General features: G+C 52.5%; 6 protein-coding genes across 6 annotated transcripts; 4 read left to right on the top strand and 2 right to left on the bottom strand.

Annotated features, from left to right (window-relative positions):
* Positions 1-551: 551 nt before the first annotated feature.
* On the bottom strand, positions 552-2,810 carry A1O5_04016 (uncharacterized protein; the record flags this gene model as incomplete). The annotated part of the gene is made up of 1 exon (XM_007744625.1): positions 552-2,810. One exon carries the CDS (start codon positions 2,808-2,810, stop codon positions 552-554), a length of 2,259 nt encoding a protein of 752 aa, XP_007742815.1.
* A 2,325-nt stretch (positions 2,811-5,135) lies between these two features.
* A1O5_04015 (uncharacterized protein) lies at positions 5,136-5,879 on the top strand (the record flags this gene model as incomplete). Its single annotated transcript, XM_007744624.1, has 1 exon — positions 5,136-5,879. One exon carries the CDS (start codon positions 5,136-5,138, stop codon positions 5,877-5,879), a length of 744 nt encoding a protein of 247 aa, XP_007742814.1.
* A 982-nt stretch (positions 5,880-6,861) lies between these two features.
* Positions 6,862-8,858, bottom strand: A1O5_04014 (uncharacterized protein; the record flags this gene model as incomplete). Its single annotated transcript, XM_007744623.1, has 4 exons — positions 6,862-8,493; positions 8,547-8,576; positions 8,613-8,711; positions 8,775-8,858. The coding sequence occupies 4 exons, from the start codon at positions 8,856-8,858 to the stop codon at positions 6,862-6,864; spliced, it is 1,845 nt and encodes a 614-aa protein (XP_007742813.1).
* A 1,439-nt stretch (positions 8,859-10,297) lies between these two features.
* A1O5_04013 (uncharacterized protein) lies at positions 10,298-10,973 on the top strand (the record flags this gene model as incomplete). The annotated part of the gene is made up of 2 exons (XM_007744622.1): positions 10,298-10,418; positions 10,468-10,973. The coding sequence occupies 2 exons, from the start codon at positions 10,298-10,300 to the stop codon at positions 10,971-10,973; spliced, it is 627 nt and encodes a 208-aa protein (XP_007742812.1).
* Positions 10,974-11,529: 556 nt separating this feature from the next.
* Positions 11,530-12,063, top strand: A1O5_04012 (uncharacterized protein). The gene has a single exon (XM_007744621.1). It carries the CDS (start codon positions 11,546-11,548, stop codon positions 11,726-11,728), a length of 183 nt encoding a protein of 60 aa, XP_007742811.1. The 5' UTR covers positions 11,530-11,545; the 3' UTR covers positions 11,729-12,063.
* A 782-nt stretch (positions 12,064-12,845) lies between these two features.
* A1O5_04011 (actin-like protein 4) lies at positions 12,846-14,359 on the top strand (the record flags this gene model as incomplete). Its single annotated transcript, XM_007744620.1, has 2 exons — positions 12,846-12,900; positions 12,987-14,359. 2 exons carry the CDS (start codon positions 12,846-12,848, stop codon positions 14,357-14,359), a joined length of 1,428 nt encoding a protein of 475 aa, XP_007742810.1.
* Between the last annotated feature and the right edge of the window lie 294 nt (positions 14,360-14,653).

Below are 14,653 nucleotides of genomic sequence, written 5' to 3'. Positions count from 1 at the left end.
CATGGATTCCATGAGATGCCTTGGATTGGCCCCCCGTCGGTGCCGTAAGCTCACTCAACTAGGCCACAAACAAGCAGAGGAATGAGCTTGACGCGACCAGCTGCAGTTGCCAGTGGCCGTCGGCCTCGGGTGCTTCTAGGCTGTGCATAAGGACCATGACGAACGGGAACCTTGGTGCGGAAGACGCATGATGCATTGCTCCGCCCCCACGCCCACCCTCCACACCACCGTCTGCTGAACATAACAAGTACAAGGACGAGTTGCGCCTCGTCTGCCACATGACCTGTTCTGCTGTGGCTCATGGCGTCATGTACTCTGTATTGCTTGAACGGCTAAGGAGATGATACAGCACAGATCTCTATTTGATTTCATGCAAATCGCGGATGGCACCGAGCAAGTATACTCGGTATATGAATATATATATATATGTGTCTCAAAACCACACCGTCCTACGCAAGTGGCCTCTCCTCTCACGTTTACTAACAAGTGGGTATCTCCAATTCCATATCGAAATGTAGCACCCAGAACTCCTTCATCGTCTCTCTCAGGCGCTACTCACTCTGTCCCGCAGCCGTCCCATTGAATTCCCTGAGTTTGCGTGAGAGTAAACCATGTCCCGCCTCGACAGGAGTGGCAGAGAAGCCTTGTGCTATGGAAGGGCCGGTGGAAGCGGGCCATGGCACTGGCGAACTTCGGGCCGAAGTCGAAGGTAAAAAGCCAGGAGTAGGAGAAACCGTGCGCTCGACTTCAGTATCCTCTTCCTCCTCCCGCACAGCTAGCCCAGCCCTTGGCGAGTCACGGTCGAACGTCGAGGTTGGAGAAAGGTGGTGGAACGAGGTAGGGGGTGAGCTCCGCAATTGGATGAAATGGTTGGCCGTGCTGCTAGAACCGACCACGTCGTCCAGCTTCTCAAAATCAGAGGTAATTCGGGGCTGTGAGTGAGGAGAGATCTTTCCATCAACCACGCTCGGGCTTCGCGAATGCCGCTCCATTGCTGGTTTGTAGGCCGTGAATCGTGGTTCTGGCAGCTGAACCTCACTCCGCAGCTTCTCCTTGTCATCTGGCACGCGGTTGGCAAAGACCACGCGAATGTTGTCATAAAGATAGAAACGGCCCTTTGCCGTACAGCAAAATTTGAGGTGGACGAGATAACGAAGGATGTCCTTTGTACTCCGAGGATCCCGAGCAGCCAAGGCGGCTTGTTTCTCCGATCCTCCAGCTTCGACTATCGGGCCAGACGAATAACTTCGCTGTCTAACGAAGGTCTTTGTGCCAGGAAGCATGCCTTCCAGATCATACGACACCAGGAATAGTTTGACTGCGGTCTTGTTGGGGTTCTTTATAATGAGCTGAAGTTGTCCTTTCTGCGGTACCCGGTATGCTCCCCCAGGAGGAACTTTAGGTGATATCGCAGTGTTCCCTTTCCTTTCTCGGGCCTCTTTGGCCAATGCTTTGCCAATTGCCGTGTTTTCGGGCTTTGTGATTTCAGCCGCCAATGCTTCCGGATCAAGAATAGCTTGAGACCGTCGTACACGGCGGCGCGGTTCTTCCGGTGCTTTCAAGTTATGTTCTAGGTCGATGTTGCCAACATAAGGACTGGGGTTGTCGTCTGAGATTGATCTGGACGCACTTGCCGAAGGGTAATTATAGAAGACCGCCGGAAACGGAACGGTTACGTGGGCCGGACACTTCAGGCTGGCAGGGCAGTTACCTTTCCCCATAACACCAATTTGTGCCACAAAGTCGAGAGGCTTCGAAGGCGGAGTCGACATCCTGCCACGTAGAATGGACTCCTCAAAAGACCCGACCATAGAAGCCCGATGTCGGGGAGATCCATCTGCTGCCAAAGAAGGTCGACGTTGTCTCAGCCAAGGAGGGACCTGGGGAACGACAGCTGGCTGATACGTGAAAGAGCTTAACGAACGACGTGGTCGATGTCCATGAGGGAATGAGAGGTCCTCCCGGGGTTGCGATTGCACGTAGGGTAAGGGGCGGCTGAAGTTCGGTGTGCCGTTGTCGATAGATGACATGTGCAAAGACTCAAAGGCGTTGGGAGGCATCGTTCTCCTTCTCGCCGATTTGCCAAGCTCGGTTTTCTGGGGATCCCTCAGCGAGAAATCCAGTGTAGGATTGTTCGTCGCGTGAACAAGTGGGCTTGTGGGAATTCTCATGACGAAACTCGAAGACAAGCTGCTTCCCAGAGAAGGGGCTCGCGACCTTCGGAGTATATCCGAAGGAGAACTCTGCTGCGACTTGAGGCTCATTATCGGAGACGTTTCCGCTTGCCAGAATGGAGGAGAATCATCATATTCGGGTTGGGAATCCTGCCTTCTCGGTGTGGAAAGGCCTGCAGCAGGCTGCTGCTGGGGAATTCGAGCTGCCGTGTCCCAAAAGTCGCCGAGAAAATCGCCCGTATGCAAGGGAGACATAGAGCGTCGCAAAGCATCTTCTGCGGAGAGCGGGAGTGGTCTTGTTCCTGTATCCGCCAATCCCACTCGAGACCCTTTGCTGTGGTCAGGTTGAGAATCACACTGTTGCGAGGGCAAGGTAGATGGCGAGGAGGGATCCTGTTCGACACTAACTGCAGCACATAAAGCCTCTAATCCCGGTTTGGGAACCCATGTTGTCCGCTGACCCCGTTTAATACACTGGATCAACTCCTCTCTGTCACTTGTCCGGACTGGTATCGCCTTGCTCCCTCGGTCTCCGTCCCGATTCGGGTCACGATATCCCTCCGAGCTTGATGCATGTTCAAATGGAAATTGTTCCTCATCGTTGTCTTCATATTGTGGCGTGCTGTACCGAGCCATGTTTGAACACAATTTCCGTCTTTTAGCTGGTGGCTCACGATCCCAGACAAAGGGCATGCTCGCCTCCCTCAGACAACAGATGCTCGCCGACACAAAGCAGAAATGATAGGCTGCCAAGATAAGCCGCCCTGACTGGAAAGACTTCACAATTGAGAAACATCACGACCGGATCGCAGGGGCCGGGAGAGACGACGAGACGACAGGACGCTGAGTTATGGTTGCATGATTGATCGCCTGCGGTGTGTCTCGGTGGTGGATATGACGATGGAGGGACGCAGCAAGTAGAGGAGGCCCTGTGGATGCAGGGCCGGAATAGCCAGCTGACAGGAAATGAGAGACTACAAGGACAATCGAGGTCAAATGGTGAGCAGAAAGGGCAACAGCTCAGCGGTGGATGAAAGTAATTACGAGGTCAGAAAGAACGGTTTCAAGTGCATTGCATTGCCCAGGTCAGGTTGGGGAGGGTCTGCGAGGTACAAGACCAGGCCGCAGGTGGTGGAGTGATTGAGTCATCCGGACGCACCCTCAACACGTCGTTTTGCACGCCAAGGGCACTTCTCCGCCTGTGTGCCCGGCTTTTGGAGGGTCATCATCAACCCCACCGCTGCCCATCGTCAAGCCCGTGATTCGGCGACTGAGGGCCAAATGAAGTTGACAGCCTGTACCTAAGTACAAATATTCCCGCGCCGCTCGGCACCGAATTTATGCCTGAAGGACAAAAGACAGAAGTGTGGAAACCATATTCTGCCGCGTGGCACAGTACTGGGTAGACACAATGCGCTGTCAGGGTTTGTGCCCCAGCCACCGTTGTATCGATACGGAGAGCCGTGGCCCGTGGGTAACCTCAGATCCAACAAGGCAAGTTCAAGCACGGAGGACCTCGTATAAGATTTCTTCCCTAAGATCGCGGTCCAAGTACGGCGTATGGTGAAATGGCTGGCCTACCAACCCAAGCTCTGACTATGGGGGACGGGCAATGGGCGGCGAGGACGGGCGCCACTTAAGAAGTACCCAGTAGGGAGTCAGGCAGCAGGCTATGTAACACGTCCTGGGTACCGGGTACTCCGTCCAGCACCACTTTCTGGCTGCCTCCTCCGTAGTAAGTAACACTCGGTACCCAGCAAGCCAGATACTCTCGGTCCTTGGTCAACATTCCAACATTCCCTAGGGATATGTAAGCACATCGCCGCTTTGCTAGACGGACGTGATGGTGAGCTCAAGCATATCGTGGCTGCAGTTGCCCTATTAGTCAATGACTCGTTCCGTTTTCGTTCTAGGGGTGAATGTCTACCACAAGGCTGCCGCGCGGGCAAGGCTGTACGAGGCACTGGTAGGTTACCGGACATTACAACGTCTAACCTCAAGTGCTCCATAAGCGGTCATTAGCGCGTGGGTAAGGTGGTGATCTACGCCGTCGTCAGCCAGCCTCATCCTACCTATTGCGGTGCCGCTCCCTTCACGCTCTCAAGCGATGCGAGATGAGGCGGGATGGTGAAGGGTGATCCAAGCTGAATCAGGAGAGTTAGGATGCGGTAGGTGATACCCACTACCCAGTACGAAGTATGTGGCCCCTCTCCCCCCCAGAAACCCGCTTTTTGCCTCATGGAGAAAGAGAATTGCATCAGTGGATAAGTGCAGAAGTTGAGTTCTCGCTATCTCGCTTGCTTGGTGGCTTCGACAAAGCTTGGTATGATACAAGAGGGCCTGGTCGTTCATACTCATATCAACTTTTAGAGAAGGTCACCTTCAACATCTTCTCGAGAGAGAACATGCAAAAGTAATTGTACTTCCAGGTATTGATGGCTCGTAAGTCCACCCTTCTCCCATTCTACTACCCGTTGAGTAGTGTAGCCATCTACCTAGTTCGTTTACTTGGGTGGTTTTATTTAGTACGCCATTGCGTGGATGGAGAAAATCTCAATTTCCCGTGCCAGCGCCCCCGTACTTACGCCTCACGCTTCCACAATATCAATGCCATGATGTGCCCGGATCGACCATCTCAAAAGCCATGACAATGCTGTTCCCGTAGGACCGAGGATTCATATCTGCTTCGGTAAGTTCTCTTTCTGGTTGTATAGTTCAGTCCCTCGCTTTCAGTCTTTCAGAGCCATTGCTCGTTCCATTCGTTTTCGCATTTCTATTCCAACTATCCAACTATCCAACTATCGCCGTTCGTTTCCCCAGGCTGCCGTCATGCATTTATCCTCATCCGTCCTGTCCGTTTTGGCCTCATGGACGGCGCTGACTGCTGCCGCTCCCCGAGGGCCGCCAAACAACAACCCAGGTCCTTCGGCTTCTTCAACTAGCACACAATGTTATACAAGAATGGGTACAAGCAGTGGCCTCTGGAACACTGCCACGACCTGGAGCACCCGGTATAAGCCCTGTGCCACCACTCTCACGTCCACTGCCACCAAGGTCTTGACACCAGCTCCAATTACATCCACGGTTACCGTCACCAGCACTACGATCCCGGAGGGACCCACCTCATTCTCTACCGTAACTCAGACCACGACGGTCACCAACACCATCGACACAACCACGACAACAGATACTACAACTACGACCACTACTACCACTACGTTTTCAACCGAGACGTTGACGGTAGCTGCGCCTGCGACCTTCACTCCTGTTCAGACTTCCCTTCCAGGCTCCACCTACTCTGGATCAGGCGGTTCTGACCCCGTTGGTGCCGTTGGCAAGAGAGAAGCCAAGGCCGGACGCGGCAAGGCTAGCAGTAATCCATTGTCACAGCCAGGTCTTAGCGGGTGGCATTATCCCAAGGGAGTCCCTTGCCATCACTGGGTCCCAGAGGCGTGTGCGACAACGATCAAGACCGTTACGTCTACCATCACCGCCACAGCAACGACCACTACCGCCATCTCCACCTCGACTATCACCAAGACTTCGATTCCGTCTAGCACCACCACCACCGTAAAGCACGGCAACGACTTCAACGGTCATCACTGCTACCGAGACCTCAACCAGCACTTCGACATCAGTGATGACGACCTTCCTCTCAACTACTACAGTCTACGCAGCCTGTGCGACCAACAATCTTGCCGGTAAGTTTGGTCTTCTCCAATTCAATCCGCATATGTTTCGGGGCCAACCCGGCAGAAAAGCGCACTCGGACTGAACCCTACCCTCACTGTGTTTTGTTTCTTCACAATACTCGGGAAAAACAAACGAGACTGACCATACACGTCGTTCTTTAGATCTATACCTAGGTACGCCTTTTGTCGAGGTCGTAGGAGGCTTTGAGACCGTCTTCGACACCCAAACAGACACCGCATACGGTCAGCCCTTCCTCTCTTCTCCTGGATTATATAATACTAGTGCAAATGTTCTGGACCAGGCGGACGATTCCAGGGGCCCAACACATATTCCATTCGTGTTCCCCAACCCCTGAAAGGCTAAACGTGACAACTAACCTATGGTGCCTTTCTCTTAGACTGCTGCGTCGCCGCCATCACGCTCGGAGACACGTCCGTCTGGGCTTTCGTAAGCAATTCCAATACCGGTGACAACTGCTTCATCGGCCAAACCGACGGCGCCTGTCCCGACCCAGCGACCAACCCCGTCCACGGCCATAACCGAACCAGGTGGGGACCTCGTCGTAGGTAACGCCTACTGTGGCGGAATCGATGCGGCGATCCCAGCGATCACAGGCTCGAGTTCGAGTTCGTAGATGCTTAGGAAGGGAAAGGGAGGAAGGATATTGGCTTCAATGCCGTGAGCGGACGGACGGACGGCTCGATACATGGATCAATGGATACTGACTTGCAGACCCGAGCAAGATTGCAGTGTGTCATCCTCCTTCCGGTCGAAGTGTCAAATGCGGTTGAACTCTGTAATAATCCCCATATGCTTCTGTGGCACACGCACGCACCGGGGACGATAGCTGACAACATTTTGTCCCCTGTCAATTGTTATTTGTTACTCCGTACATGCGGAGTGCATTTTTGTGGGTTTCTTTGAGCCGTGTAAGCTGGAAACGAATATGAATTCTATCTCGAACTATAGAATCTCCTTCTTCCCGCGTATTCTGTCACCCAACTTTGCCGTCGTCATCATCACCATCATCATCACTGATGTCTTTCTCTTCCAAACTGGCGTCGGGGTATGTGTACAGAGAGTAGACCTCATCCTCACTCGACGTCCTTTCATGATCTTGCAGTCCACGGTAGGGATGGCGACGGGACCGCAGTCGCCAACAGCTCCAAGCCCGTAAGGAGAGCGAAATAGCTGTGTAAAGGACGCAGGCGAGCGAGACAAAGGTAAGGACGCCGGCCACTGGTTTCGACGCTTGCACGGTCAGCGCGCTTTCCAACACAGAAAGGCTGGCGTTGAAGGAATGGCTCCTGCCGTGGTCATCTTCCTCAAACCGACTTTCGGCGTGCTCAGGAAGGATGGTTTCCTTCACTTCCGACTTGCCCAGGAGATTTCCATGAGCATCATACGCCTCGGCGTATGTGTGGCACCAGTATCCGTCGACGGCCATGCTGCTTTCGAAGCTAACTTTCGACACGCTGCCGAGATTGTGGAAGGTTTCGTTGCTTCCGACAGCGCTGGATGTGCCGTAGAAAGTCCACGAGGCCACTTCGGTCGCACCGTTCCAACTCACATACAGGACGGTTGAGGGAAGTCTTTTCAGCGAGCCACCAGAGTGAGCGTACGATATCAAAGCTGGTGGCTCGGCAGGTCGTCCAACCCAGTCGGCAAAATGGTACACGCGGTACGAGTCGAAACGATCGCCGAGGAAACTCGCCTCTAAAACAACGCGGCCGTCGGAAGTGTGCTCGCTGATATACCCCTTCATACTCCAGCAGATGAAAGCATGGCCACTTTCCAAGATTTGAGCCGAGCCACGTTTATCAGTCAACTGACCGTCAGGCCGGACGTGCTGGGCCAAAAGCTCCGCCCGCCGTGGCTCCTCGCGATCATAGATTCTGACCACCTGCATCGAAGAGGCGTCAGCGGTGTTGGCTTGAGCACCGCGGTCGTCGGCAGCGTTGTCGAACAGGGTAATAGTCATTCCCGTAGCATCCTCAGCCAGGATTCGAGCATGGTGCTGGCTGGAAAAATTGAAGTTCTGCTGGAAATCACCATACTTTCCCCCCAGGCGCCAGGTGATGGAGCCATCTTTACCAGAGACTTTATAGATGGTATTGGTGTGACGAAGAGAGACGAGATAGTCGCCGCCGGTATCCTTGGTAATAGAATTCAGGTGGAAAGAATCCCAGGTCCTGTAAAGCTCGCTCGGCAATTCCATCATTGATTCGTTGACGGAAACGTGATCAGCAGTCAGCCACTCAAACACATTCTTGCCGGAAGTGACATCCCACTCGCGGAAACCTCCTGATTTGACCCTGATAGTCTTATTCGGCATGCCCATGTCGATGAGGTCAGCAACTGCGTCGCCGCTGGTGGCAGTAATAATTCGGTTGTCGCCGACACTGTTAAACTCATGCATATTGTACGTCTTGGTAAGCTCGATCTGTTGGGCTACCTCATATTTCTCGCTGATGATGAATCCAGTCTGTCCCATGGAGTAATTGGATTTGAGGAGGCGTGCAGAATCGACTATTGCAGTCAAGACTTTAGAGCCGTTGACCTCACCCACTCGAAAGTCAAAGACGTTGCGATACTCAAATATGGGACCGCCACTCCACACCAATTCCTAACAAAATTAATACAGGGACGGATACCGGCAGGGATGCTCAACTGACTCACTCCTCGATGATTGTAGATATGCGGACCATTCTAATATGGGATGTATTCATTCTCCATTCTGCCAACCGCAAGATGCTTGAAAGGGGACGTGAACCAGTATCCTGGTGTGACTGCGTCTGCTTCATACGTATCCAATTTCAAGAGAGGGGCACGCAGGTCTGGTCGCTACGGAGAGCCATGTAAGAAACGGTCACTTGTATGGCAGCGATCCTTCCTGGCAGCTCTTACCGACATATAATGAGCCAGATCCGATCCTTGCCCTGCCGCAGGCGGAAGGCATGTACCTATAGCCAACGATAATAGAGTGCTCATGGCTGCGAAATTGAGTGTTGGCGTCTTCATGTCTTTGTTGCCTCGAGGGTTGAGGGCCTCGAGGGAAGTTCGAGAGGTGAATTAGAGTGTGTCACGAAACAATTGAACGGATGATACGGTCGAATCTTTCAGGAATAATGGTTGCACAGCGTCAATCCACGTGGAGAACCCGAAGAAGGGTACTCCGCATGGGGATTGATGTCGAAAAGAGAAATGCTCCAGGAAGATGTGAGGAACAGAGAATAGAATAACGTGTGCTCTTGGAGAAAGTGGATTCGGGTCGACAAGGACGGAGAAAAGACATGATTGAAGAGTGTTTCCTCCGACATCTCACAACGTTCGGAGAGGCTTGCGACCCCTGCTCATACACGACTGAAAGCTTGAGAAGCTTGAGAAGCTTGAACCATTTTCAGTTGAGGAGATGGCGTGGGGAAATTGCCCTTGCGTGCCCTTTGGATATGGCACCCCCGGCTCATGGGCTGATCGTGTGCGAGGCTGCGGGAGGCGTTGTTCTAATTCGAGGTAATTTCAAAACCGTTACGAAGGCCAACAAGGCTTGCAAGGCATATCACTAGTTGTAATTTTCAGTTTCTCAGAAGATAATCGACGCTATTGTTTATTATTAGACCCACCTCGACTCACTTACCTAGATCTGCCAGGGAACGCTTGGTTTTAGGACAATGGCTGCCGTTTTGGGTGCTTCCCTGCCACCGGTGCCACTGTTTTTGGGCTCCCTGCACGCGAGTGAGCTCACCGCTGGCTGTCACAAATTGAACTCACTCTGAAAAGCTCAGCGGAGCTGGCTGACATGTCTTTTTTTCTCCGAAACTTTGTGGCCCTGTCTGTCGATACAAGGCAGCTGGGGAGGTTGCACACGACAAAGTCAACCGGATAGAAAGGAAGAAGCATGCACGCCCAGTAGTGTAAGGATGTTCCAGGAGGGCGAGATCAGAGAAATGGCGACGATTTCGTGCAATATTTTCGAATGCATTAGCGGTTAAGCTGCTTATATTGGTGCAGAGGTTGTCTCGGGAGGTGAACAAGTCGCGGTCCATTTTGAAGCCCATTCAAGCACAGCAGTCCCAGTCAATTCATTGAGTACTAGGGCGGCGGTTCCGCTGAAGCAGACTTGTGTACTTATCGTGGACGTTGTGATAAAATCAATTAGACCGATGCCAAGCCAAATTGTCCGTAAGGGCGGCATCAATCTATTTCCCAAAAAGGGCGGACCACGATCCTAGAGGACGCAGCAGAACGCTGTGCGAGATCTGACAAGACTTATTGCACTCCGCAATATCCCTTCCATACCCTCATTCTAATTCATTTTCCCGCACCCCGCATTCCGAACACCAAACCGTCCGCCGCCTCTGCTTCCTCCTCCTATCTTTACCCAGTATGCGCTCTTCTGAACTTTGAAAAGAGGACATAGACTAGACAAGATGAGTCTCAAGCGAGCCAGCGACAATTCACTCGTTGGCTCAAAGGACCCAGACAGGAAGAAACGCAAAGGATTCTCTGTCGGTCCAGCAAATCTTCCCGATGGCACTTACAGGCGCAAAAGTAATACTCCTCGCCTTGTGTAGGGTGTCCTTGTGCTAACATTTGCTAGCACAAAAGATCAAAAATGACCTTATCCAAAAAGCAAAGGTGAAAAAGGCCTATGCAAAAGTAAAGGCTCAAGAGGAGGCTGCACAAATTGAACGAACCACTACGCAGTCTCATGCTGAGGGTGACCTGGTCGATATCCTGCCCGAAAATGCTCCCGCACGCCTCGAATTACATCCAGATCGACAAGCAATGCTCGAGAGACTGGATGTGGTCGATCCACATTTGCAACCAGACAAGAGTGAAGCCGAGAAGCCGAGTAGAAATCTCTATACCCAATCGAGGAAGCGTCCTCCGAAGCAATCACGCTACAAGAAAGAAATAGAGCTTGCGGCTCACCACAAAGCGAAACTCGAATCGAAAAGAAAAGCTATGCAGGCTCGTGAGAAGGAACACAGAGCCATGGCAAAGGCTAGAAGACCTGGTAAAGATGGGAAAATCAAGCTCGGTCGCCAGGGAACTGTGTTACTGAATCGAATTCGGAGGATGACCGACGAGGGCAAGATTTGAAGTGGACGTCTCAGCTGCCGCCAAAGGAGAAAAAGTTTCGTTATCGGGATCAACTATCTCAAAGACCATTGTGGATAAAGGGTGTCCCACGAACATGGTTTCAATGGAAATGCACAGCAGAAAGCCGACTTTTAATGGAGTCATTGTGACGCGAAGAGCGGACAGGACAAAGCCCATTCAACGACTATCAAATGTCAATGCCTCAAAGAGCGGATTTTTGTATCATGTCTTCGATCGTCGACAGTCCTTCCGCTCCAATAGTGGCACTTCTCTTACCGATAATCAATCTGTAAACAGCATCCGATACATCCACAAGGATAATCATTGATCAGAATCCCGCAGTCCTCACTCTCAACGGGTGTTTGGATACAACCTCAAAATGAACGGAAGCTTCAATCCGGCATCGGGATGCCCTATCTGCGGCCATAACTGCGGTATTTCCTGCAGTGATACAGACATTGCTGAGACTAACATGAGCCCTCCAACCGTCGATTTTTCCCCGCTGGAGAAGACTCGTGCATACCATCATTTGTATTGTGATGGCAAGGAACCTGGAAAAATCCTGAACCAGCATGCTGAAAAGGCCCGGTTTGGATCCACGGAGCACTGGGAAGCATTTGTCAATTTTTGCACACCCGACAAGGGAATTCGCGCTCATTTTGCCATGCTCATCGGTTGCCTTAGCGCCCACCGTGATCGCCTTTCGCAATGTCGCAATCCACCTCCAGAGTCATCCCTCGTCTGTTGGGCTTTGATTCACATGGGAAGCCCCATGTCTGACTTCCTGGGGTGGTCACTGGCCAGAGAAGAAGGGACACAAGAATACTGGACGATCGATGTCCTAGAGGAGCATCTGCTCCTTTGGATCAGCATATTCGAGAGCGGACCCGCAAAGCGCTACGAGGAAAATGTCATACGCTTAACGTCGTCGCTACACCCCAACCAGAGTGCCACTAACGGACCTAGTATTGCACATGCTTTTTCGTCCCATTTGAAACATAGGCGCTGGGCACATCAATTATGGAAAGTGTTTTGGAACAAACATTTCCAATATATGGCTAAGGCACATCAGCCTGAAGACGCGGAAATGACAGACGCACCATAGCAGGGGAAATCACTCAACGGGAAAAGACGCCGCGATATACCGTGGTGGTTGGCTCGCGTCCAAGTTGGACTTTCACTGAGCTGAACTATCTCTTCCCTGCCTTTGCGAGGGCGTGTGAGTTGTATTTCCCAGGTAAGCCATCGTTTTCTACGTTTCAACAGGGCGAGTGCTTGTTATTTGTACATTGTTTCTTCTTTTGCAAACACAGTGAATCTTTGTCAGTACAGCTCACTGTTCGAGTTCCCCTTCGAAGTTACCAATAAGGTTTTTTTGGTAGACCGCTGAGACCAGTGGACGCCCCATTTTTCTGCAAACTGCCATCGAGATTTCTTTCGGGTTGGAGAGTCCAAAGCGTTTCTGCACACCTCAATGGGCTAACGTTGTAGTACTTCGTACGGGCGACCGTAGGACTTTCCGAGCTAGTACGTCCCGTTGTGGATTCCTCTGCTTTACCAACTATCCACGCATGTGAGTAGTTACTGTAGTTCGCGATGAATCAATATGCACTGCTGTTTTAATCTCGCAAGTTCGGTTATGAAGCCTGCACAAGGCTGCAGGTGGGAAGACGGAGTCACATTTTTCCGGTTCCGCCCAATACCTTGGCGGTTTTTCGCGGCGCGTCTCGAACGGCAAACCCATTAGAGACGCACCTCACTGCGCGCAAGCTAAAGCTATTTCGTGCGGGAGGGGCAACGCGTAGCTGTACCTGGTGACTCGATGACACCCTTTTGAGTCCATTCGTCTTGCGCACCAATTCCCGGCCAACAATGGCAACTACATTGACGTCGAGAGATGAGCCCAAAGCCGCAGAATACGCCGGAGGTATGAATCAGACTTGCAACCTTGTACCCAATATGTTGTCATTGTTCTCTACCTGGGGCGCTCGCTAACGGAGGGGGAACGGATAGATGAAGTGTCTGCCTTGGTGCTTGACCCAGGCTACTCCAGTGTGCGGGCGGGCTTTGCGGGCGAAGATACTCCCAAGTCGATTGTTCCTACATTCTACGCTTCGACCGGTTCAAAACGATTCTTTGGTGACCATGTGATCGATGTGCCTCGTGAAGATGTCGACATCAAAAATCCCATGGGAAGAGATGGCATCGTGGAAGACTGGGACGCAGCCGAAGCTCTCTGGAAGTTTTCCTTTGCGCACAAACTGACAGGCGTCCGACCGAACAGGGCGCTCCAAGAGTGGCTCAACGACCCCCAGGCCGTACCCGACCTTCAAAAGGCAATGGCCGAGGCGGTCGATACCGAACGGTGCCTTGAAGATCACCCTCTCTTCATGACGGAACCATCATGGAACCCTACAAAGGCGCGAGAAAAGTGCGTGGAGATTGCGTTGGAATCATGGGCGGCGCCGGCATTCTACCTTGGAAGAGCTGGAGTCATGAGCGCGGCCGCGGCAGGCAGGCCTACAGCGCTAGTGCTGGATTTTGGCGCGTCCCAAGTGTCGGTTACACCAGTGCACGATGGCATGATTTTGAAGAAGGGCATCATGCGGTCAAACATCGGAGGAAACTTCCTATCTTCGCAGGTACGCAACATGCTTGAAGCCAACGAGCCAGACCCGATAACCATTACACCCCATTATCTCGTTCAGTCGAAACAGCCGGTGGATGCAGGACAGCCGGCAAATGCGGTGTTGAAGCAGTTCCCAAAAGGGTTCCAGCCGCCGCGACCGTCGTTCCGACGCTATCAGGAAGAGAAAGTGATACTCGAATTTAAGGAGATCGCCCTCCAGGCATGGACAAATCCCAATACGCCGTTTCGGGGACAGGGCGAACTGATAGCGCGGGAGCAACAATACGCCCATCCGTTTGAGTTTCCAGACGGGTATAATCAGACATTTTCATCCGAACGGTTCAGACTGGTGGAGTCGATATTCGACCCGCAGTGCTACTATGCGCCCGTATCCGAGTCTGAGGAAGCTCAGCTGTATCCGGCCCCCGACGCACAGGGCACAGTGACTGGATTGGTCAAGGCCAGCCTTAACCAAGTGGACGTGGACATCCGACCGTTTTTGCTCGGCAATGTGGTCGTGACAGGTGCAGGATCGCTCATCCGCGGGCTGCCAGACCGGATTCAACAGGAGCTGAGCAAGCAATATCCCAACACACGAGTGCGAATTCAAGCGTCGGGAATGCCAGTGGAGCGCAAGTTTGGCAGCTGGATTGGCGGGAGCATCGTGGCGAGCCTGGGAACATTCCATCAGATGTGGATATCTAAGAAGGAGTACGAAGAACATGGGGCCAGCATTGTGGAAAAGCGCTGCAAGTAAGAAAGGAGGGGCAGGGCATGCGGAAGGGTAGGTCGCGGACGGGGGCTCGTGTTGCGCGACGGCGACGAAAGCGTCCAGATGCATGACACTACTGATTCATTCTCGGAGAATTGGATGTTCCCGGACACCAGAAATGGCGAGTGTATGACTCGGGAAGTGCATAGCCACATCATCTGGATCACGCGGGATGCGACAATTGAGGAAATATGCCGTGGACGCGAGGGGGAAGGGAAACAGGTAAACAAAGGCGTGGGGGGAGGGGAGGGGATTCGCAACAGGCTGTTTTTTTTGGGG

This window comes from Cladophialophora psammophila (genome assembly GCF_000585535.1).
Source record: "Cladophialophora psammophila CBS 110553 chromosome Unknown aczJe-supercont1.5, whole genome shotgun sequence".
In the NCBI taxonomy this organism is placed as follows: Eukaryota; Fungi; Ascomycota; class Eurotiomycetes; order Chaetothyriales; family Herpotrichiellaceae; genus Cladophialophora; species Cladophialophora psammophila.
Note: the sequence above shows the minus strand (reverse complement) of the source record. Positions and strands in the feature narration are given on the sequence as shown.